General features: G+C 44.0%; 1 protein-coding gene and 1 pseudogene across 2 annotated transcripts; both read right to left on the minus strand.

Moving 5' to 3' along the window:
* On the minus strand, positions 1 to 10319 carry KRR1 (KRR1 small subunit processome component homolog). Of its 2 annotated transcripts, XM_060245104.1 has the most exons (10): positions 9793 to 10319; positions 7895 to 8070; positions 6597 to 6731; positions 6217 to 6342; positions 6045 to 6128; positions 5580 to 5636; positions 4176 to 4346; positions 2344 to 2421; positions 2150 to 2243; positions 1 to 671 (listed from the first exon to the last, which is right to left on the minus strand). In XM_060245104.1, exons 1-10 carry the CDS (start codon positions 9854 to 9856, stop codon positions 523 to 525), a joined length of 1134 nt encoding a protein of 377 aa, XP_060101087.1. In that variant the 5' UTR covers positions 9857 to 10319; the 3' UTR covers positions 1 to 522. The 2 variants fall into 2 exon arrangements, with proteins under 2 accessions (XP_060101087.1, XP_060101088.1); XM_060245105.1 differs by lacking the exons at positions 6045 to 6128; positions 6217 to 6342 and having other exon boundaries at positions 9793 to 9927.
* LOC132575721 (succinate dehydrogenase [ubiquinone] iron-sulfur subunit, mitochondrial-like) overlaps positions 9867 to 23978 on the minus strand; it is a 21655-nt pseudogene continuing 7543 nt past the window's right edge.

Below are 23978 nucleotides of genomic sequence, written 5' to 3' on the forward strand. Positions count from 1 at the left end.
TACATATATCAACATAATTTACTAGGCTAGTAAAAGTTATTTATGTTAGCATCCTAAAACTTATATACATACCAGTTTACTTTTATACTTCCAAGAAAAAAAGATTTAACATCTCTCTATATAAAATTATTTCTTTTTACAGTTTCACAGAAACTCCATTTGCAAAAGTCAAAACAATGATACAATGATATTGTGTTTGTTCAGATAGTATTCACAAGCTGAATAGAATCCTCATTGATGGCATTGTGCAAGCAAAAGTCTTCATCCAAAATCTTTATGCCTGGAACATATTCTCATGGATACTGTGAATCTGCAAGCTTTTGCTCTCCATGATCTCCAGTATGCAACAGAAGATTCTGCCAGCTATTTCCTGTACTCCTTCAACTGCCACATTTTCCCAGTATGAGAAGGTGACAGATTAATGTTTTTCAATGTTTTGTTTCAGTGGCAGTACGATGATGCCAGAAATGACAGTCATCAATCTGGACGATAGATTCTTCCCACCGTGGAAAAGGCAATGCTCTAGTTCTTTAAAAACCGTTTCTTTTTCTTTTCATCCACTGCAATTTTTAATTTAACTTCTTCAACAGGAAGTGCTCCCAACTTCTTCTTCTTTGCCTTTTTCACCTTTTCCTTAATAGCCTCAAGATCAATTTTTGTTTCTGAAGAAGCTACACAATGTGGAGGAAATTATGGGTTGGATTTTCAGACACAACAGATGCAAATGTTACCCTTGGTCAGCTTGTTTAAACATGATGCCAGGCTTACTAAGAAAATAGATCAGCTTGGTGTTATTTTTCAACAGGTGGCTGATGCCTGTGTCCACAATATTAATATACCAGGTCCCCATCCTCTCAGGTGATATGCATTATGGTTACAAGAATATTCAACCATGTGACATTTGAAACAGTCCTATCCTAATCTATATTAAAAACAAATCTTGATAAATTCTAAACTGCACAGCCTTCTCAGATTTAGCCTAGTTTTATTTTTTTTTTACATGTGCATCCAAATGGAGATTATTAGTTGGCTAGCAGAGGACAACAGGTGGAATAAGAACACTCTCACTTAGAGTCACTCAAACTGCTTTACAAAAGGGTTCAACATGCACTATTCTTATCTACACTGAGAAATGCAATGCGTGGGCAGCATAATAATAATAATAATAAATTTTATTTATACCCCGCCCTCCCCGCCGAGGCAGGCATAGCATCAATGAGTGTCAATATGCTTCAGTATTTATCAGCCTGAGGGCATCATGCAATGTAATGGTTAGAATGTCAGACTAGGATGAGGAAGACCTGGGTTCATATCCCTTTTCTGGCCTAATGCTTGCTCTTGGGCTAGTCTCACCCTCAGGCTAAACCACCTTTCAGAGTTGCTATGAAGATAAAACAGAGAAGGAAAGACCAGGAATGCACCCTGAAGTGCTAGATGGAGGGCTGGATAAAGATCCAACTTAATGAAATTGTCTGAAGTCATGTTTTGCATCTTTTGTATGAACCTGTTCTGTAATTTACAAATGCTCCAATCAAGAAAATGGAACATTTCAGTATTTAGATTTTTTCATTAAAAAAAAGTAATCAATTTCCTTGGAATTAAAAGCTTTTAAAAAACATTTCCAGTTTGTCATTCTGAACTTTTTCCTGAATGACAGAATGACTCATAAGCTATATAAATCACTCCCTTCTCTTTTCTATTCTGCTTTCAAGTGATTAAAAAGCCAGTGTAGTGTGATGGCTGGACTGCCTGGATCCGAGAAACGTGTTTTTTTCCACACTGCTATGAAACTCACTGGGTGACCCTCAGCCAGTCACATTATCACCCAGGGTTGCTGTGAGGTTGCAATGGGGAAGGAACAGACCTGAATGTTGCCTTTAGCTTTTTGAATGAAGGATGAGACAGCCAATATTCACAGCCTCTAAGTGCAAGAGCCCATGATGTTAATTCATTCCATAGGCAGCAAGCCAAAATACTTTCTCCTCCACTAGCACCTATGTATACCAAATCCATGGTAAAAAAGCCCCTGTATCCCTGAAGCTGCCCTGAGCCTGCCTTGGTGAGGAGGGCGGGGTATAAATTTAATAATAAAAACCTAAACTGAAAGTAACTGCCAGAGGCTGGAAAAGTTCATGGAAATCAACCTTACCCTTCTTTGGTTTTACAACTGGCTTTTCCTTAGGTGGAATAAAAGCTTTATTTCTTTCTTCTTGTTTCCTACTTATTGCTTCTGCTTGTTTTACCTAAGTTTAAAAAAGAAACCCAACATTTCATATTGTAAACACACAAATATGGTAGATACAAATTTTAAAATTACTTTGGGAAATGTCAGTGAGATCTTACCTTTATCTCCTCTACTCTCTTACGTTTCTTTTGACTTTCTTTCAAGAAATATTCACCACTTGCCAGCTCTTTATCAATCTGCAAAAATAATTTTTCATGCTGAGAAATACTGTCAGAACTTCTACTAAAAAAACAACTAGAAGGTCATGTTGGACTTAGATTCAGATTTGCATTAGAGCATGGACAGAGTGCCAAATAGAATTGCACTAATCTTGACCATTTGCACTAACCTGCCTTAAAGTATTATATATGTGTCCAGAGTATCATGTTTGGAGGGTTATATTTGCTGAGCTCACCTTAAACGTATTATAGGGCCTTTTCTATGATTTTGGTTCCACAGTCCTAACCAAGGACAATGGGCTACTGTTAGATACGAGAGGAAGACTCCCCTTTAGCAGAGACTCATTATCTTCATTTGTTCTGTAAACATCTTTCGGTGGAGAGTAAGCTATCTTTCTACCTCCGGGAGTCACCGGGAGCCTATCTCTTGGAGAAGGTCAAATCTCCCTGCTACAGCAGGAGCTCTGTGCTTACTCATCCTGGAACTGGGCCAGGAGGCCTGTACTGGAGTCGCACAGGGAAGGGGGCGAAACTGCAGATATGGGAGTATGGGGAAGTGGGGCATGGGGGGTCCAGATTAGCGGCCCCCTGGTGATATCTATTCATTTCACGCTTCTAAATTGGGATATGGGACTTATTTGACCAATGAATGTAATCAGAATGTCAAAGGCAAAGACCGGTGTAGCCAATCTGTGAGTTGGCCTTTGTTTACAGGAAGGTATAAGATGTTGTGACTGTGGGGAAGAATTTCAGAGGAGAACGGGGTGTATGGTTTGTTTTCTCCTCTCCACATTAATGTGAAAAAACAACAAAAGAGATCTGCACATCAACTCTTCTGCACCTCTTTCGTTCGGGAAGTCCTTTGGGAAGAAGGGGACTTCATCTATGTGCAACAGCAAGTACCAGAATTCATGGGTCTTTAAACACTTCCAGACAGAACCAATTCAATACACAGCAATCAACAATGTGATTAAAATAAACCATATGTGTTAAATGAATATTTGGGAAGTTGTGATTTTAACAAATAGCAGCAAAAAATTACAATCATGTGTACATTGTTTTGACAATATATTTTAAAAGTCTGACAACTATTTTTTAATTTTTTTTCATGTAGGCAAACAGGTTACAGAAAAGGGAAAGGAAAAAAGTTTGATACCTAATTTTTAAAGCTAAGAATGTGACTGTTCAGTCATTTAAACATTATATCTGGAACTAGCTAATTCACTTTTGCTTCCTTGAAAACAGAAAGGTTTGTAAGCACCAGGAAGAGTTTTATGACATAGAAGCATAAACTATCCAAGAAATATCAAAGAGACCATTAGCAGTGTTGTCACTGACAGTAAATAGCTAACATACCTCAAATTACATCCATTTTTGTAACAACAAATGAAATGTAAGATTTCTGACTAGGCAACCTACATCTTTGGAAAGGTTAATTTTAGAAATGGTGGGATATTGCAGACTCATGATACAAGAGATGCAAAAGGAAATAACACTCTAGTACTTTCTCATATGGCATTCTAATTAAACAAAAGGTGGAATCTGTACCTCCATGGCGACATTTATTGGCACCACTATTTTAATTTTCACCCACATTTAGGAAAAGAGTAATCTTTTTGGTCATAAACTCTTCTTTTAAATAATACGCAAGCTTTTAAATAACTGGCTTCCTGTTGAAGATAATCACTTTCCATACCTCCCAGTAAATAATAGACAATGAATTTATTTCAAACCTCTCTTACTCCATGCAGTACTAAGAAATTTTCACACACCTGACTCTCTGGTTGTGGAGGTGGGAAGGGAGTATATTCCTTCTTGACTGTTTTCTTCTTTGGTTCCTTCCGTTTGTTCAAATTCTTGTGTTTGAATTTAGGCAAAAACCGGCACCAGTTCTGCTTTTTTAATTCAGGATCTTTTAACAACTCCCTCTTAATCATCAGCGTCTTCAACCAGGGGAAAATACCAAACATTAAGTCAGAACACAACATCCTCTTAACTCAACCTATTGTCATATCTACTCAAGTCACAGGGAAATCAGAAGGCTTTGAGAAGAAAACTGTAAAAGTATTGTAGTTCATTATGGTAGATAATGCCAGATGTTATTACAACATCTTAAAAGTAACTTTAACAAAATGATTAAGGTAAGCAGGACTTTTTTGTAGAAAAATCTCAGTAGGAACTCATTTGGATATTAGGCCACACCCTCTGATGTCACAGGAAGTGACATCACCCATTCAGTTGGTTAATTTCCACGTGAAAAATAAAAATAAATAAATACGGACACAGAACAATACAGTGCCATCAGCTGCATTTCATGGATGTGTGTTCTCACATAGCATAATGAGAGACCTCATTCTGCCCTTCCCAACACGGCCAGAGAGAGCCATGTGTGGCAGAGCGGGCAGTGGCAGGCCTCTCTCAGGAGGAGGTGCTGGTGGGCGGCTCTGCAGCTCCCATTCTCTTTGCAAGCCCGTTGGAAGCTGGAGGTGGCAGAGAGGATGGAGCGCATGGCTGCCTAGTGCCTTCCCTCTGCTGGAGACTTTTTCTTGAGCTGAAGTCCTAGTCAAGCCACCTGGAACTGTGTTCCTGCTAAAAAAAAGCCCTGAGCATAAAAATGCTTTGGGTGCTTTTCAATACAAGCAGTGATGTGTCAAAAAAATTAAACTACTGTTTCTATTATTTGAATTTTGCTTCCAAACTGGTCTTCTAACAAATTAAAAAAATTACAAGAAAATGGTTTAAAAGATTAACCAGTAGCTCATGTGATGAATTTATAAGGCTAAAAGTAAGGAAAGGAAAAAGGAAAGGTCCTCTATGCAAGCACCAGTCGTTTCCGACTCTGGGGTGACGCTGCTTTCACAACGTTTTCACGGCAGACTTTTTACGGAGTGGTTTGCCATTGCCTTCCCCAGTCACCTACACTTTCCCCCCAACAAGCTGGGTATTCATTTTATCGACCTCGGAAGTATGGAAGGCTGAGTAAACATTGGGTCGGCTACCTGAATCCAGTTCTGCAAGAATTGAACTCAGGTCGTGAGCAGAGAGTTCAGACCACAATACTGCAGTACTGCTGCTTTACCACTCTGCGCCACAGGGCCGCTGTAAGGCTAAAAGTAAAATGATGCCAAATAAAATCTTAAGAGAAATATCTTGTCGCATAAAAAGAAACGCCTCACCTTGATATTATATATAGGGTGAATATTCTTCATTGTATCCAGAACAACTTTCCTAACCTAAATGTAAACACAAGACAATTTATTTGTGTTACCAGTTGAAGGACAACTTTTAAACCTCATGTTAAAGCTTCCTGAACAAGATAGTGGTCCAAAATAATGAACTAGAATCAACCAAAATAATCAACTAGAATCAACCATTATTTTGGAACAAGCAGGAACTGATTCCATAGGTTGATACAAAGGGTCACTTGCGTGTAAGCATCTATGCCAAAGCAAAAACTGCTTGCTATATATTTGCTCAGGTCAGGAGTCTCAATCTTGGTTGAGCCTGTAGGCTTTTTTGGAATTCTGAAGATGGATGAAGCTTGAAAATTTGAATTAAAAAACAATTAGCAACAAGACAAACTAATATTACAACTTGGCTGGATTTCTAAAAAGGGTTCTCTTCTGGAAAAGAGATCTTACCTCTTTTATGCCACTATAGGGACCAAGAGCTGATACAGTATTTCCCTGAACCATGATGTAACAGTCTGTTAAGAGTTCCAGAGCCTACATCAGAACAAGATATAGTAGATAGGTAAGCTTATAATTCTTGAAACTGAAGGCTTGAGGATTACTAAATTTATAAGATGCCCACCTTGAGAGTGGAACCATTGGGACCAATAAGCCTTTGTCTTCTTTTTATAAATCTATCTCTGTTTCTCACCAGGGTCCCTATTTTAATGATGTCACATGCAGTGTCATCCTCAAGAATACGTACAGCCTGTGGAAAAATTGAACAGTCAATTTAAACCAGTTGGAAAAATAGGCAAGACTACTACGGCAATCATTTTCTTCGCAGTAAGAAACTATTATGACATGTATATTCTAAATTATTATTGTGTTTAATAAACATCAGCATACATTTCTGATCTTCCTTAATTTACAGATAAGACTTTAAACAAAACAAGAACATAAAATCCAAGCAGTGTAAGAGAGTAGAGCATAGTATAAATGATGATTTATAACTACACAAACCTGCTCAAATGGAACACTTCTTGCTAAAAGCTTTATTAAGTCTCTGGCTCTGATGATTATATAAGGGTCAAAGGTCTTCTTTGTTGTGCTGACAGTCATGCTTCCTTCAATTAAGTCTAAAGCTGCATTTATATGCTGTAACAAAAAGAGAGATGGAGAGAGAGAGAGAGAGCAATTAATGGTTTACACAGAGACCAGAATGGCTTCTAAACAGCTGGGAATTTTTTTACAAGCAAACTATATCTTGAATACTGAAGAAACTAGTTTGCAATACCGTTTGTGGAAATGACTTAAGAAGTTGCAAGGTGGAATAACTTTTAAAACTAACAGGCTCCTTGCCAAACACTCATTCTGCCCACAACGACAGCCAATAACTTCACAGTCATCACAGAATCAAAAAGTTGGAAGGAATTTCCAGGGTCATCTAGTCCAAAACCCTGCACAATGCAGAAAACTCACAAATACCCCCCCGCACACACACACACAAGTGACACCTGCTCCACTCCCAGAAGATGGCAGAAAACCCTTTCAGTTTAAATGTGTAGCAGTTTAAATGATCAGAGTCATATTTCTATCAAACAGCAGTTTAAATGCGCAGGGTTCAGGGCCGGTGTGTGGGAGAAGGCAAAGTAGGCAGTCGCCTAAGGCACCACCTGGCCTAGGGGGCACCACTGGGTGCCCCCTCCCAGATGCATTACTCTGGCTCCTGACCACTGTCACCTTATCATCTCCCATCACCAAGCTGCCCTCAACAAAGCCAAGCCATCCCCCTCTCCCCGATGTACAACTTGGTCTCCCAACTCATCCTATCCCGCCACCCTCTTTCCTGGTGTAGCCAGCAAGCACTTATTCTCACAATTTTTTTATAACATATCACATTTTTTAAAAAAATAAAAATAAAAATCAGTAAATTAAAAATGTGAAAGTTTCAAGTTTGGCACTCTTCATTTTCCCTGTATTTTTTAATAATGGGGGGGCTCTAGCGGGTGATTTGCCTAGGGCACCAGAAAGCCTAGCACCAGCCCTGGAAGGGTTATGTTTCTATCAAAACAATGCAGGATGATTAAGCTCAAAAAACTCCCTGGATACTGAAGGAAGCACCATGATATAAAAATAACAATGCATAAATAATGCATTATTATAAACTCATCTGTCTGTTTGCATTTACAGAAGTGGAAATGGACATATAATTTCAGAATTCTCTTCCAAGCTGTACACCAACTACAGTAAATTTAACCCTTCTCTCAGCAATCCGGAAATGTTAACCTTATACTGTGAACCTGCAGAGGTATCCTTACGTGTTCATTCAACGCTTTCTGGACCAATGGCCAACATTCTTTCAAGTAAGCTTCTCTGTATTTTGGGAAGAGTGTGGCAAAGCTGCTTTCTTCCAGAAGACCTCTAGGATTATCTTCTCTTGTGAAGGGTGGCTCTTTCCATCCATCAGGAACAGGGAGAAGTTCAGATTCATCTACTGTTATGAACACACAGCTTTTAAAAATACTAGAACACTATTCCCTACTTGAATAAAAAAAAAAGAAATGGGATAAATAGAAAAAAATTGCCATAACTATTGCTCTGGATACCGAGATTCAATGTGAAAAAAGGACTGTGCCTCAAAAACCTTACATCAACACAAATTCAGTGCAAGACAGCATGCTGGAACATCATCAAATGTAACATCCTTGCCTGGCAAACATAATTCCTAATATATTCAGTCAATAAAACATCATTTTAAGTAAGGAGCTCCACCACAGATTGCTCCCATCACCCACCCTCTTCCTTCATCTTCTACCATCCTCTGCCATACCTGGTTTGTGCCAGTAAACTGAATGCATGTGTACCCTTTTTGCTTGTCTCCTTGTAGAAACAAAAAACAGTGCAAAAGTTTCTTTCAGAATACTCAACTCCTATCGTTTTTCTTTCTTTCCTATGTGCAGCAGCAATAACAAACTGCTTTGGCTTTTCAGAAAGTCAGCTTCCAATCTCTGGCTGGGACAAACACAACTGGGCAGTTAGCAGGATGAATGGGCAAGCAGGTAATTTTCCTCTTGATCGCTTGTCCATGAGAGACTTACTTTTCCCTGCTGAGCAAGCAAGTGGGAAACCAGCTGGCAGCACTCACCTTTAAAGATCTCTTGACCGCAACTTACCAAACAAGTTAAATGCATATTTAAACAGCTTTGACATACAGGGTGGCCCCACAGCATCACTACTCATTTTTTGTTCAAGTAACTGCATTTATATTTTAATACAATCTTTTCCAGCTTACAATTATCACATGAGAATGAGAAAAAGGTAGAAGCATTTCAAAACCCCAACTGCCAGCCAAGATGAGAAGCTGACCAATGATATTTCCTGCTCCATTACAAAAAAAACAAAAACAAAATAAAAGAGATTGAAGTATAAATCTAAAATTATAATCCAGTGGAATAATCCCTAACCCCTAAAAGAATGTGTGCTACTGAAATCAGTGGGATTTACTTCTGAGGAAAAACAGAATGCAAAAATAGCAATTCAGCAAAGTGAAGATACTCTGCTCAGTTGTGAAACTATCTTCCTGAGCAGACCTGTCTATAAACGAAGTTTTAGAACAGGAACCCGAAGAATCAGGAGTGAATTAAAGAAATACAACCAGACCAACTGTCTACATGCAGCAGCCCAGCCCAGAATACTAACTGCCCCAATGAAGTGTGATACTGTGGACAGAGTATTAAAAGTGTCCTGGGGCAACTGAGAATCAGATCCCTCTTCAGCTATGACACATAATGGGTTACCATGTGCCAACCGCTCTGTCTTAGCCTAACTCCCTCGCAAGTAGAGTCGCCAACGTCCACGTGGGTCCTGGAACTTTTTTCCAGAATTGGAACTGATCTGGAAATTACAGAGATTAGTTTTCTCTGCAGAAAACAGTAGCTTCAGGATATGTTTGTGTGGACTTTATGGCATCACGTCCTTACTGAGCTGCTTCCACTCACCAAACTCCACTCTCCCCAGGCTTGTCCCCAAATCTCTAGACGTCTCCCAACCCGGAGTTGGCAACCTTACTCAAAGGGCTGTTGCGAGAACGGTGAACTGCACATGCAGCCCTGTACGACGAATGGCGAAATAAAAATTAATCCGCACACAGGCAGATTCTAATAAAGCGCTACCAGGCTCCACGGCGAAGGGGGGGGGGGAGATGCCAATCACTTACTTTTCCTAGCCTTCTTGTTTCGAGGGGCCTTGATCCCCTTGCCACCCTCCTCGGGATCAGCCATGCTGTTCCCTTCACCCCGTCGTGGAATGTCCCGTCCAAGCGATGCCCCGGAAACGCCGAGCTAGGCTACGGCACACAAAGCACGCTGGGAAATGAAGTCTTCTTTTTACAGTTGATAGTTGTTGTAACGTTATGATCGGGCTAGAGGTGGGAGGAAGTTCAGCACGCAGCCACTGAAGGGCCGGGTCCGCCTTGATTCTCTGTTGGCGGGACGTGATGCCGCTCTGTCTTTTGGTATCTCGATAACGAATAGCAGTCAAATTTAGAGCGGAGGCAGAACTGAGTCCAGTGGTGCCTTTAAACTCAACAAAGTTGGCTGAAGGTATAAGCTGAGAAAGGGTGCATGCACAGGGACGCCACACTTAAATGTTGTTGATCTAGGGTCTCAAAGGTACCACTGGACTCAAACTTTGTTTTGCTTCAGACCAACACGGGTACCCACCGGAGCTATCTTAGCCCGAAAGGATGGCGGCTTTTCTCTGTGACGAGATGGGCGGGTGTTGTGTAGGGATGCATTATGGGCCGTGTATTTCGCCTTATAGAAAAAAGCCGCTTGCTTTGTAAGTTCTGCCTGTGTTGGTGCTGTGATCACAACCTGGCCTTGATCTGTTGCGGGCTCTAAACGGTCTTCACTTAAGAGGGGATTCAGGCGGGGCTTCTGTCTTACTTTGTTTAAAAGGAGAAGACAGTAGCCAATTTCATAACGAGGGTGTTCGGCTGTTTCCGCCAAAAAGTGGGATTCGGCCCTCCCTAAAAATTGTGTTATGAATGTGGGTTTTATGTACATTTTCATATTAACTAAAAAGGCTAATACAAAATCGTGTACAGCAAATTCAGTTCAGTAAGATGCGTTATTCAACCTTTTTCTTTTTAAAGAAATCTCTGGTAACGAAATATACACTTCACAAGATCCTCTGTATGCTTATCGAGAACTCAACACTGAAACTGCAATTTTAGGCACTTACTGCAACCATAGCAAAGGTAATTAAAACTACAATTCCCAAGTTGGAGTCCTAAGAGGCCACCGAACAAGCGTGTTCATTTGTTGTTGCAGTTAGTTTCAAGGCAAAGATTGGGGGATCGCTCTCCGCCATTTCTCCTCGGAAAAATGGGCCACCACTGCATTGGCTTGGAAAGCAGCCTTCAGGCACCTCCGTGGGGCCAGCCACGAGGCTGTGCAACCAAACTGCCCTGGCGAGGGGTGGGGTTGGGAGGAAGTCCCTCCCTCTCAGCTAGCTTGCTGGTTCATTGTCAGTGCTCTTGAAGGCAAGGTGGGCCCCTCCACCAGCAGTTCTACACCCACGCCATGCCTGAACACAAGCAAATTGTCCACCACCTCGCACACGTGGCAACTCCACTGCCACAGCCCACCAACTGGAGCAGAGAAAAGTGCCCATTAGGCAGAGAACTGGACTTGGGGCCAAAGCAGCTGCCACCCCACCAACCTGAGAAAGTGGCGGTGGTTGTAAATGGTGGGGCTAGGCAGTCTCCAGGAGAGTATGGTGGAGGGGCTGAGACCCTGTGGATCCCATAGTAGCTATGGGCCTGTTTGGCTTTTGTTTGCTGGGGAAGGGCTAAGAAAATATTTGTTTGTACATATGCATACCTATTCAGGTTCAGAGATTGTAAATCTACTTCAAAAATTCCATTATCAAAGTGTCAGCAAAGGACTCTGCTTCTGAAGCTTCCTTGAATGCTGAGAGGCTGCTTTTGAGAGGCTGCAACATATTTAGAATGGTTTAATTCTGTTTAGGATTTCACTGTCAGTTGCCCAACTATATGCGCAGAACTAACCATATACTGGAGTTATAGAAGAGATTTTAAATAACCATAAAATGTTTACTCAAAAGGGTTTAAATGATATGAACACACTGAAAGCAGAGCTGAGTTTCACAGAATTCCATAGCCTCACTGCTTGAGGAATAAGTTCACATTTAGGCATTTTACTTGGAATAGAAGTTCTTCATTGACAGTAAAGGAGAGATAGTATAGAAGAAGCATGCTGAGCCTTCATAGTGGACAGAGGGAGAGAGAAGGGAAGTGACCAAAAGAAAGGAACTACTGAGAATAGCATTCTGGGTAACAAAGGAACAGCAGCAGGAGTGAACAAAGGAAAGGCCAGAGTGCATCCTATCTACCTTTACACTAATTCTCTATTGCCCTCTTCCGAGGCTCCAATGTCTGAACATATGAACATATATAAACATATGAAGCTGCCTTATACTGAATCAAACTCTTGGTCTATCAAAATCAGTATTGTCTACTTAGACTGGCAGCAGTTCTCCAGGGTCTCAAGTTGAGGTTTTTCAAGCCTATTTGCCTGGACCCTTTTTAGTTGGAGATGCTGGGGATTGAACCTGGAACCTTCTGCTTACCAGGCAGATGCTCTACCACTGAGCCACCATCCATCCCCTTCTGTGCTACCATTAAGTGATATTGCACAGTCCATTCCTTCCAACACACACAACTCCTCCCCCCATCACAGCAGTCTAAAGATGTGTTCATACTACACTAAATGTGTTTTGCAACTGAATTTTTACTGTGTAAGAATAGCAAAAATCCAGTTGCAAAACACATTTAGTGTAGTGTGAACGCACCCTGAGTCAACCCAAAACAGCAGCTTAAAAATATGATTTAAACCTCTTAAGTAAAGTCCAGCATGTAATCTTCAGTCAGCAAAAAGCTAACAAGAGGGAACTGAAATAGTTATTAGACTGGGGCAAAGGAGATAAAATAATTCCCCTGAAGTCTGGACAAAGATAAAAGATTCTGACTGCTGGTAAGTGAGCTGTGATAGGGAGGGAATTCCTCAGCCAACAAGCCAGCACTGAGAAGGTTCTATTTACACTAGACAACCACTTTACCTCTGATGGTGGTATGGGGCAGTTCCAAGTTTCAGTGGGCCCTGGGCAAAGAGGGCATGGGGACCCCTCCAATTGCCATTGTGCACCCCACTCATACCTCCCTGCCCACCCCCCTTGCATTCTCCTGCCCTGTTGGCTTATCTATTCATCCTCTGTCCACCACTTGCTCATTTTCCCGACTTCTCAGGGCTCACCCACCTTTCCCTGACTGTGCTGTGCAGTATGTGCAGCTGGAAGCATAGGCAGGGCTCTTTTTCTAGCATGAGCTCATCTGCATATTAGGCCATGCCCCCCTGATGTAGCCAATCCTCCTGGAGCTTACAGTAGGCCCTGTACTAAAAGCCCTCTAAACTCTTGGAGGACTGGCTACATTAGGGGGGCGTGGCCTAATATGTAGAGGAGCTCCTGCTAGAAAAAGAGCCCTGGGCAGGTGGGAAAGCTCACAACAAGCATGTGGGCAGCAGGGGAGGTGAGTGGGTGAGGGGCAGTGACTGGGGGCTCCACCAGTAGAACTAGGCTTTGGCAGCTTCTCCACTCTGGCTATGCTGATATTGGCACATGGGGTAAAGAACCTCCCAAGTGGATTACAGTTGATTGGCAGGTTCAGAAAGGTGTCAACAATTTCTCAAACACCCTTGTCTCAGATCATCTATATGGTTTTAAACTTTGGTCTTGAATTAAGTCTGGAGGTGAAATGGAATCCAGCAGGGCTTTTTTTTTTTTTAGCAGGAACACAGTTCTGGCTGGCTTGGCATCAGGGTGTGTGGCCTAATATGCAAATGAGTTCCTGCTGGGTTTTTTTTAAAAAATAACAAAAAATCCCTGGAAGCCAGTATTGTTCTCTCAAAGCCAGAAACTGTGTTTTCTGTAAGAAATGCCAGTCAGCAGTCTAGATACTATGTTTTGGAAATTACTGAAGATTTAAGGATGGTGCTTGGGGAGCGTAGAAGAAATATCTCAACAGGGATGTGATATCCTGTGACACCATGTGCAGCTCAAAAGTCAGCTTCTCCAACTCCCCCTTTCCTGGAGGTCTCCTGGAATTACAGCTGACTGACAGATGACATATATCAGTTCCCATGGAGAAAGTAGCTGCTTTGGAGGGCGGACCCTATGGCATCGTATTCTCCGGAGGTTCCTCCCCTTCCCAATCCCTGCTCTCCACAGGCTCTACCCCTACATCTCCAGGAATTTCCCAACCCAGAGTTGACAACCCTACCACTTCCTCTTACTATCAACCTTTAAATTAAAATGTCCTCCATATCACGTTCCTCTGGCCTTCTTCTCCCTCCTTTCATCATTTGTAGGCTTCCTTATGCATATGTTCTGTATGTCATACTAACCCTTTGATCCTAAATATTTATGCTGGTATAACTGGTTGTTCTCCCATGTTCTACTCCACATAAAAAACCCCTCTCAAAATCCTCTTTTGCGCCCCCCCCCCCCCGTTAAGAAAAATCAATTTTCATGACATGTAAACGGAATCCAGCTAAATGCAGTCCCATCCTTCTCTCAGTCCCCTTTAACCTGAAGTTTCTTTACAAGCATACAGTCCACCCTCTGAAGCTGCCATTTTGGGGACATGATCTCTGCAGCCTGGAGTTGTCATTCTGGGAAAACTCCAGGTCCCACTCTAACACTGGGAACCATTGTTGAAGCTAACAGTTATGAAAGTCAGCCCCACATAGTGAATTTTACAGGGCAAACATTACACAGTGTTGATCATTGTAACCTTTTTCCCTTCTTGAAACTCAGTAGTAGAGAGATTAATCTGTTGGAGACGCTACAGTGAAGGTAGTGTCTTGTTATAAGTGTGTTTCCCTTTTGAGTGGTACTTTGCTATTCAGATGATTATATATCCCTGAGAAATTTACATTTCTCTTCCTGCTATGAAGGTTATGATTATTTCACACACAGCCAGTTTGCTGGAAATGGGCTATTTAACGTACCAGATGATCATATTGCTTTTGTAGGTTATATTGTCCTTTAAAATTCAATTACTTGGGGCACCACGAGACTCTTTTCTTGAATGATTTGGTTATGTGAGCTATACAGATGATCTTCTCCATTACAATTTCCTAGTGTCCAATGAATCATATAGAAGTTTTCATATCCTTGTAATTGAGAAAAGGTTACAGCTCCGGTATATTAGATTCAACTCTAACCTGGAGGGCTTTGAAAGAACACACATGAATATTCAATTTGGTCTCTGAAGTACAAAATCTGCAGATCTTGCTGATGGTTTGGTTGTTAGTTCTTGCATGCATACCAAGCAAATTTTCAGTCTTTTATTTGCAGGCAGAGTAGGAAGACTTCCTGAACACTGTTGAAACAGCCATCTCTTTGAAATGTTTGGTACCTTTGTGACACTGCATACTGCAAACAAATATTCAGCAATCAGTCTGAGGGGAAAGTATGACATGATTAACCATTAATGGTGTATAATCAGTTAAGTTGATCAATTAACTAATTGAACAAAAAAGCTGCTTCCAATTAACTGGGCAGCTTTCCAAAAATAGAACATTAACAGCACAATCCAGAGGGGGGAGGCGAAAGTGCTTTGGGAGTGGACTTACTGCTACGTTGGTGAAAGTGGCACATACACCATTGGAAGAACGGCAGCGCCACAGTGGAGGGGAGTTACGTGAGCACAGCTCCGCTCGAGTGCCGCCCGAGTGCAGCGGCGCCTGAGGGCTGCGCCTGAGTGGAGGCGTAAGTCTGGCGGAGTGGAACACAGCGGCGGAAGAGGGTGAGGAGTCAGGGGCGCGGCCAGGCTTCGGCAGCTCCCTAAGGACTTTGGGCTATGACATGCCCTCCCCGAGAGGCATACAGTCACACCCGTGAAAACGGCGGCATATCCCATAGGCACTAATTGAAACAAAAAACAAAGGTTGTCCCCGCCTTAGGGAGCGGGAGCCTCACCAATCCCCTTGTGCCCTGGGCTGGCAAGCCCCCTCCACAGCAGCCAATTGCCGTGCCCCCCCTCCTAGAAATACTTCTGCTCTGCCTTGTGCAACTCAGTTGTTAGGGGGAGGAGCACATGGTGAGGGGCTCTGCCGGTGAGCTTCCAGCCATGCTGACTTAGAACGAGGGACAGGCAGGCACGCTGGTGACGGGTTTTTCACTGCGTTGTAGCTCTGACAGTATCTTTGACTTGTGAGGGGGAGAGCGAGGTCTCTCCCCTGGGGCTAACTGCTCTTGTTTCCAGGTCTCCACAGTTTCCGGGCTCGTGGAGGCTCTGCATGCGAGCGAGGACTGTCGCCCGTGGCTGGGTAAGTTCCACTGTGCCCCCCACCATCCTCCCCCTCCCATCACTCTCAGCCGCTTGGTGTGTGAGCGTCTCTGGCACATGAACCGGGCAGTGGACTCAGGCAGGGGCATTTGCTGACCCCACTCCCTTGTGCTGCTGCCTGCTGCCTTCCCTTGGTCTGCCCTCTGCCACGTTCCCAACCCCTGGCAGGGCACGGGGTGTGTGTCTGTGGCAGCTGCCCCATTGCGAGGTGGGTCAGAGACTGTCCCTTTAAGAGAGTGCCCGGCTGAAACGCAGCCTGCTCTTCCAGCCGCCGCCCCTGCAGGTGCTCTTGATCTCTATCTCCATTTTGCAGGTGGGATTTCAACACAGAGGCTTCTGAGTGCGTCACTTCACCACCACCCCACTTCTTCAGCTGTTCTTGCCCGCCGCTCGGAATGGAGCCCCACCCACGGCAAGACTGCCCAGCGTGCACCAGGGAGACTGTTGCACTCTGTTCGGGAAAAATAAAGTTTGAGCTGTGCCCTCTGTTGTCTCTCCTGCTTGGCATCTGCTGCACGTTCCCTCTGACAGCGGTTTGTGTGTGTGAGGGGATTGATGACTTCTCCGTGGTCCCGTGCGGGCCTGTCCCGCCCCCACCAAGCCAGGCTTCTCGTGTGCACATGCCCAGCCTCACTCCTGTTCCCTCTCTGTGTTGGTGGGACGTCTCTCCTTTGCCTGTGATGGTCTGCCCATCATCGGCTCCATTCTCTGTTTGGGGGAGGGTTGGGGATGGCTATCAGCCTCTCTGGGGCTGTCTCTCCTCATCCCTGACTGTCAAGAGCCACAGCGCATGCGCCAGGACTGGCCAGTGGGGGGTGGGGGTTGGGCTGGCCCTCCCCTCCGACTGCCTCTGCCTCCCTTGCGTGTCTATGCCAGCAGCATTGCCATGGTGACCGTCTCCCTCATGGCAAACTACGCCTCTCCCCTCCCCACGCTCCAGCTTGCTGAAGTCCTCAGGAAGTCTACTAGCGGCGTGGCAGTTATGCCATGGCTGGCTGCCATGTCTGGATTGGGCTGCCCAAGGACCTTCTTAGGAGACACCTTTTCCCTTTTCTCACAGACCAGGAAATACTTTTTCTAAAGCAGCAGCTGCAGTCACATGCTCAAACTGCCTTTGTATTCCATTTTAGTAACTGGCTGCTAATGGATTTTTTCCTATCATTTCAGACAGACCCATTTTAGTAACCAGCTGCTAGCTAAATTTATTTACCTGTTCATACAAACCTATTTGCGTTAGGTTAGCAAAGCATGGTTGAGCCGCTTTTGAAACTGCATTTTTCTATTTTCAACCCCTTCATTGCACTTCTGAATTGCTGTGGTGTGCTGTTTAAAATGTCCGCTGAAGTGCTATAGCAGCATCATTGAGAGGCATTGATCCCATTGACTCCATTTAGTCAATGCATCTCAATGGTGCTGCTATAGCACTTCAGTCCTATAGTAGTTTAGAACTATAGTGTTCAATTTAGAGGCCCCGCCTTGCAGGCAGCTCTGTGAGCTGCTGGTGGCTGCCCTGCTCTGCAAAGGGAAGCTGTCCCGGACCCTCTGTGAGCTCATAGTGGCATTGCCCCCAAGAATTCTATGCAGCTCTTCGTAATAGGGACACCTTCTCTGGTCATTCCCAGCCGTGACGCCAGAGTGTCCTTATACTCCATCTGGAGGTTTTTAGTCTTTCTCCTGCATTCTGCAGGGGAATGGGAGTGACCCTGAGTTGCCAAATCCCCGGCAATGTCCTCAAAGATTTTGAAGTTGCGGTGGCTCTGCTTTAGGCACGCCTGCACCTCTGGCCACCCCCAAGAGGCTAGAGAGCCAGAACCTCCTCTCTCCTCCAACCAGGCTCTCTGACTACAGCCATCTTCGCCCGGAGCAGCCGCCAGAAATCTCTGAGGGGTATTTATTCCTACAGCAGCCATGTGGATGTTGATGATGGCCCTGATATCAGCTGCATTCTATGCCATGAGTGCATGCGCACATCAGCGCACGACTAGTTCCTTTAAAAAAAAAACCTGCGGAAGTGGATCCCGCAGCTCGCCACTTCCACATGCTCCCGTCAGCAACGACCGCCTACCTGCTTCCAGACAGCATTTCTGTGACTACCCGCCGCCTCAAATATTTGCGACTGCTTTTTAAGCAGTTGCTTTTTGAGCCGGATGGAGCGGCCGGAAGGACGGATGGGGACGCCCGGCAGATGTGAACGTGTGAAGGGATTTTTTGGGCCGACTTCAGAGGCGTCTCTGAGTCGGCCCAAAGTGTCGGTCTGTAATCAGACTAAGATTCACAAACAGCTGGCTGTAGCGGTGATACTTGCCTGCCCACAGGTTGAGGCTGCTGCTTTGAGTTGCCTCAGACAGCAAAGCAAGGAGGAGAATAGCATTGCCCTCAGGATGGCAAGTAGTGGCACTTGCTGCTGCATTTCTCTGCTGCCAGTTTTCATGGATGGCAGACAGGGAAGGGAAGTTATGTCACTCAGAAGGGTTAATGGCCAGCAGCAGGATGTAGCTGCAGCCACGTAAACCCACCCCTCTCCTCATTTGCAATTGTTGGGAAGGGGAGCCCATCCCAGACCCTTACCATTGTCTGGGAAGAGAGGCAACAGGAGAGACAACTGTCCAAACCCTTGATGCCATCCCTGGTTGAAGGTCTTGAAAGTTTTAAATGGGCAAAACCCATTAGAAAAAATTTCAAGGCAAGTATGCAGCTTGGTCCAATACCTGTCTACTCAGAAATAAGTGATTGTAGAAGAAGATAAGAAGATAGAAGAAGATATTGGATTTATATCCCGCCCTCCACTCCGAAGAGTCTCAGAGCGGCTCACAATCTCCTTTACCTTCCTCCCCCACAACAGACACCCTGTGAGGTGGGTGGGGCTGGAGAGGGCTCTCACAGCAGCTGCCCTTTCAAGGACAGCCTCTGCCAGAGCTATGGCTGACCTAAGGCCATGCTAGCAGGTGCAAATGGAGGAGTGGGGAATCAAACCCGGTTCTCCCAGATAAGAGTCCGCACACTTAACCACTACACCAAACTGATTGTACTTAGGACTGAAGCATTAAATATTAAAAACAAATCTGTGATGTGTTAAGGGAAGACTAAATTTGGAATAATTCTTCTTTGGAAACCCAAGGCACAGCATAAAATTGCTACAAATGGGAATTGATCCAACTGTCATCTACCAGGTAATGCCTGATGTGAAAGAAAAAGAAAAAGAATCCTCTCCCAACCTCCTTTTTTCTACCACTAGGCGGCAGTCATTGTTCAATGACTGGGTTAGCATTTGTTGTATTCTTCTAATTCGGTTTTAAGTAATTGGAGTATTTTGTAGAAGTTGTTAGGCTAGGCTTACAGGAGAACAAACCCACTATGATTCAAGCCTTTTGTTAATCAAAAACAGAGCTAAATAAGGTAATCAGCCACAGTACAATCCAGGACTCTTAACAGGTTCTAAATCTTTGGTGGCTGCACTGCTCTCCTTGGGCAGTAATTTAATCCCTCAATTACTGAATAATCTACTTGATCAATAAAAATGTATGTTGATTTAAATGAAACAATAGGTACATTCACACTATGCTAAATAATGCATTCTGCAAGTGGATTTTTGTTATTCTTACACACTAGTAATCCAGTTGCAAAATGCATTATTTAGTGTAGTGTGAATGCACCCATTCAGTCACAAGCTAAAGATCAAATCATAAGGTGAACAAGATTATAGACAATGTGTACAAAACCATAGGCTGAAAATCAAATCACACAATCACTGTCTAAAAGATATTGCTTTAAAAATGGATTAATTGTTTCTCTCCCATATTTCAACTTTTTTCTTTTGGGGATTGGAGTCATATGAACCACAGCAAAAACTTCTGTTGCAGCAGATTCCTAGGGAAATCAAATATCTGAAATGGCCAGATCCTAAACTTGAATTGGTCCTTATGGCACTAAATGCATGAAGTAAGGCTGCAGTCACTGCACCTTTTGCCCATTTATTCTTTTGGCCTTTTTCTCAGGCATGTTATAAATAACTCTGATTTGGGAAGTTTCTGGAGATTTGGGGTGGTTCCTGAGAAGGGCAGAGTACAAGGAGGGAGCTCAGTGGAATGTGATGCAATAGATTCTGCCATCTGAAGCTCCTATTTCCCACAGGGAGAATGACCTCTGTAGTCTGATGATCAGTTGTAATTCTGGGAGAACTCCAGGCCACAGTTTGAGCTTGGTAACCCTAGTTCTTGAGAGTAAGACCCTAATGGTACCCTACAGCTAGTAGAAGAGGATGGTGAGTGAGAGGAACAACAGAGGAACAGGGCACAAAGCTTTGTAGCAGCACACTGGTGGGGTCCTTCTGGGCTTTAAAGATAATATATGCTATCTTTTTTAACCTTTAAAGCAACTTATTTTTTCAACAACTTAAGCAGTGGCTTGCTAGGAATCTGTAATAGCTCAATAAACTTCCCAGGGCCTTTGAGACAGATTAGGCTGAAGTGTTTCGTAGATATTTCTATCTTATACTTTACAATCCATAAGACTGGATGGTCTTTATAATGGCACTGGGTAATACAGTGGTGTTTCCAGGCAGGAAGCAGGCCCCAGGAGTTTCAAGAGCTTTACAACTGGACTCCAACTTTGTCCTGTAATACTGATAAGAGTTTTGAAAGAGATTACTGTTTTTTACTGGTGTTCTAGTGATAATTTTGTGCTGATAGTGATTGATATTTCTGTTATTGATATTTTATAGTTTTGCTTTGCCAAGTGTTTCCTATCCTGCCACCTTTTTTCTATTAGATATTTTATGGTTTTAGCAGCTGCCCAACAGGTGGATGTTCAACAAGTACAAGATGTTTAATGCTATGATGCAAAACTTTACCTGTTGGATGTCTGTGTGTCATGCAGCTGTTAAATGCACAGGTGCCTTGCCATCAGAAGCCCAGACATATCTACCTAAAGAGTTCATTGCTTTCTGAGAAAGGGTGGAAGCTATTGGTAAAGGAGGATCCCAAAAGCCATCTTCACTATACAACTTTGTGATTAATCCAATTCAAATGGCAGGAAATTGTAATTTAAAATATATTTTGCAGTGTTCGAACTGCCTGCTTCACTGCTGGTTGAATACATTTGGCAGCTGGAGCTCATTCCCTGACTTCAATGAGCCAAGTAAATAACAGCTGTTCATTAAGCAGAGGACAGTTTTGAAGTATCTGCATTCTGTTCTTCTAACTAGCCAGTGAGTCACCTCTTCAAAGGATTTGGGCACCAACTTACATTCGCCAGATTGTTTTTTAGACATTTAAAAGCCATTTTGATAAAGAAAACTGTGAAGAATGCATCTCGTTCCCAGTCCACATAGCACGAGCTTTTGACAGGTAGATTTTGTGGCCAGTACACTATAAATTTTGTGTACTGTGGCCAGTACACTATAAATTGGAGCAGCCATGTATTCTATTGTGTCAAAGGGGACCTGAATTAATGTTCTCCTCTGCATCTCATTAAGGTTACAGGAGCCTTGCCCCCCTGTGCATCTGGCCACCCTACTTTGTCAGGCATGAAGTGAAAATGTAGCAGCAATGGTGGATTTAAAAAGAAACATTTTGCTCTATTTTTATTGTTATTCATTGAAGGATTTATGGTTTACTTTGCTACCACTTATGAAGATTCAAAGCAGCTTAGATAATAAATCCAGTTTAAACAAACAAGCATATATCCTACAGGACTCTAGCATTGTGGGCTGGTTCTGGTTTTATTAGTTCTTTCTATCCCTCTGGCAGTACTTCTTTCTCTTTGCTGGTGGCTCAACAACAATCACCTCCTGGTGGAAATGCCTTTTCAGCTCCCTCCTCCATCCAAACTTCTGAATAGGGGTGTGAAAAAAGAATCAGATTCGGAAATATATGGGGCCAAAATATTCAGAATACCATATATTTCCGAATACTGGTACTCGGAATAGCCGTATATACAGGAGATATACAGCTATTTCCGAATATATAGCCCAATTATACCATATGGGCCATTGAAATCAATGGCAAAATAGGGTATATTGGAAGCCGCCTGGGTGGGAGGTGGTTTGAGGGAGAGCTCCAAAATTTGCAGGGTACCTGCAGGGGGCTCTCCCCTACAAATCTCCCAAGTTCCAAAAAGATTGGGACAGGGGGTCCCATTCCAGGGGCACCCAAAAAGGGTGCCCCTATCCTATCAGTATACCCTATGGGCCATTGAAATCAATGGCAACATAGGGCATAATCAGAGGTTACTGGGGGGCAGGGGGTTTGAGGGAGAGCCCCCAAAACTACAGAGAACCCGCAGGGGACTCTCCCCTACAAAACCCCCAAGTCCTAAAAAGTTTGGGCCAGGGGGTCCCTGTCTTTCGGCTCCCCAAAAGGCCCATTGCCACCAATGCTGGGGAAAGCCCAATTAGTCACTTCCTCCACTATAATTGCTGTGGGGAAAGTGGCTCTGGACAGAGGGGGGTTGAGAAAGAGACCCCAAAACTGCAGGGCAGCTTCAGGGGACTGCCACGCATGCAACCTCCCTGGCCCAAAAAGACTGCACCCATCTGTGGGCACCCCAAAAGGAACACTTTCCCAATGGTGAGAAAAAACCAATTAGAGCCACTTCCCCCACAGTAATTGTCGTGGGAAAAGTGGCTCTGGGGAGCAGGGGGTTTTGAGGAGAGCCCCCAAAACTGCTGTGCAACTTCAGGGCACTGTCCCACACAAAACCCACAAGGCCAAAAAAAATTGGACCAGAGGGTCCAATTCCTGGGGCAGCCAAAGCCAAACCTAACTTCACACCAGAGAATCTCTATAGGACCCAAATGCACTACATCCATCCATCTACTCTATGAACCCTGCTGGCCTGGAACCAATATAAACCCAGTTGCCAATGTCACTGCCATGCAAAACACAATCTGCCCAAGGTTTGCTCTGCAGACCTGGCTGCAGCAAACCCAGATGCCAGCTCTCCAGCCCTGCCCCAAACAACGCAGGGAGAGCTGGCCAAGCACAACAAGCATGCTTATTCTGGTCTCTCACCCAGATGCCAGCTTCCCTGCCACAGAACACACAATCTACAGATGCCAGCTCTCTGGCCCTGCCCCAAACAACACATCTCTCAAACAAGAGAAGCAGTGGACCACATCATTCTGTATCTGACACAAAGCAAGAAGCATTTAGACTTACCTTTAGTGATGGATGGTTGACTGTTCCAGGCTCTTTTGCGTTACCCAGGGTGCACCACGAGGAGGCAAGCCAGAATTGCACCCCAAATGAGGAAGATCACTGGGAGGGCCTCAGATTGTGTGAGAGGAAGGGAACCATTCCTTCTCTCTCAGCTCAGCAGCAACACACCAGCTATCACTGTCCCATTAGAGGGACCTCAGCATTGGTATGGCTGCTGGCTGCCTGTCATCATCACTGGCACCTTCCTCTTTCTTCCTCCTGCCACTGGGAAAAAAAACTGGGTTATCCGGGCTGGGCCTGTGGGTGCTGTCGGTTACAGTTGGGGGCTGCAATGGCCCTTTCAGTATTATTAGGCATGTGTGGATGGGGACTGGGGAAATTTGGATTGCTTTGCAGCTTTTAAATCAGTATTCACTTTTGGTTTGGGGATGGATGAGGGGTGGGGGGGTTTTGTGTGTGAGTTTTTGGGCTGTCAATTTGTGAGTGAGTTTTTGGGCTTTCTTTGGACTCTAGTCTATGGTTACTGGGAGAGCATTTTACAACCACCTTCCAAGTGCGGGCCAAGAGAGCATGCAGGCACAAGTAGGTGCTCACTTCATTCAATCTCAAAGTCTATGTTCGGGGAGTCTTCAGGAAGACCTTCAGGAAGACCAACTGCTCAACTGTTCAGGGTTGCAGATGATTGTGATGTGGGCAGACAATGTCGCCCATATGCAAAAAGACACGCTCACTCTGCACGCTCGTCGGTGGGCATGAGAGGAATGCCTTGGCCACGGAGGAGAGGGCCGGCCAGACCCCCTCCTTCGCGAC

The sequence above is a fragment of the Heteronotia binoei genome, chromosome 8 (genome assembly GCF_032191835.1).
Source record: "Heteronotia binoei isolate CCM8104 ecotype False Entrance Well chromosome 8, APGP_CSIRO_Hbin_v1, whole genome shotgun sequence".
NCBI lineage: Eukaryota > Metazoa > Chordata > Lepidosauria > Squamata > Gekkonidae > Heteronotia > Heteronotia binoei.

Bases quoted from the DNA above. Each gene is read 5' to 3' on its own strand.
- KRR1 (XM_060245104.1), bottom strand. From the start codon at position 9,856: ATGGCTGATCCCGAGGAGGGTGGCAAGGGGATCAAGGCCCCTCGAAAC. The intron at 6,129-6,216 runs GTGGGCATCTTA...GTTCTGATGTAG, and splicing joins CCAATGGTTCCACTCTCAAG to GCTCTGGAACTCTTAACAGA. The intron at 672-2,149 runs GTAAGGTTGATT...CACATTGTGTAG, and splicing joins AGTTGTAAAACCAAAGAAGG to CTTCTTCAGAAACAAAAATT.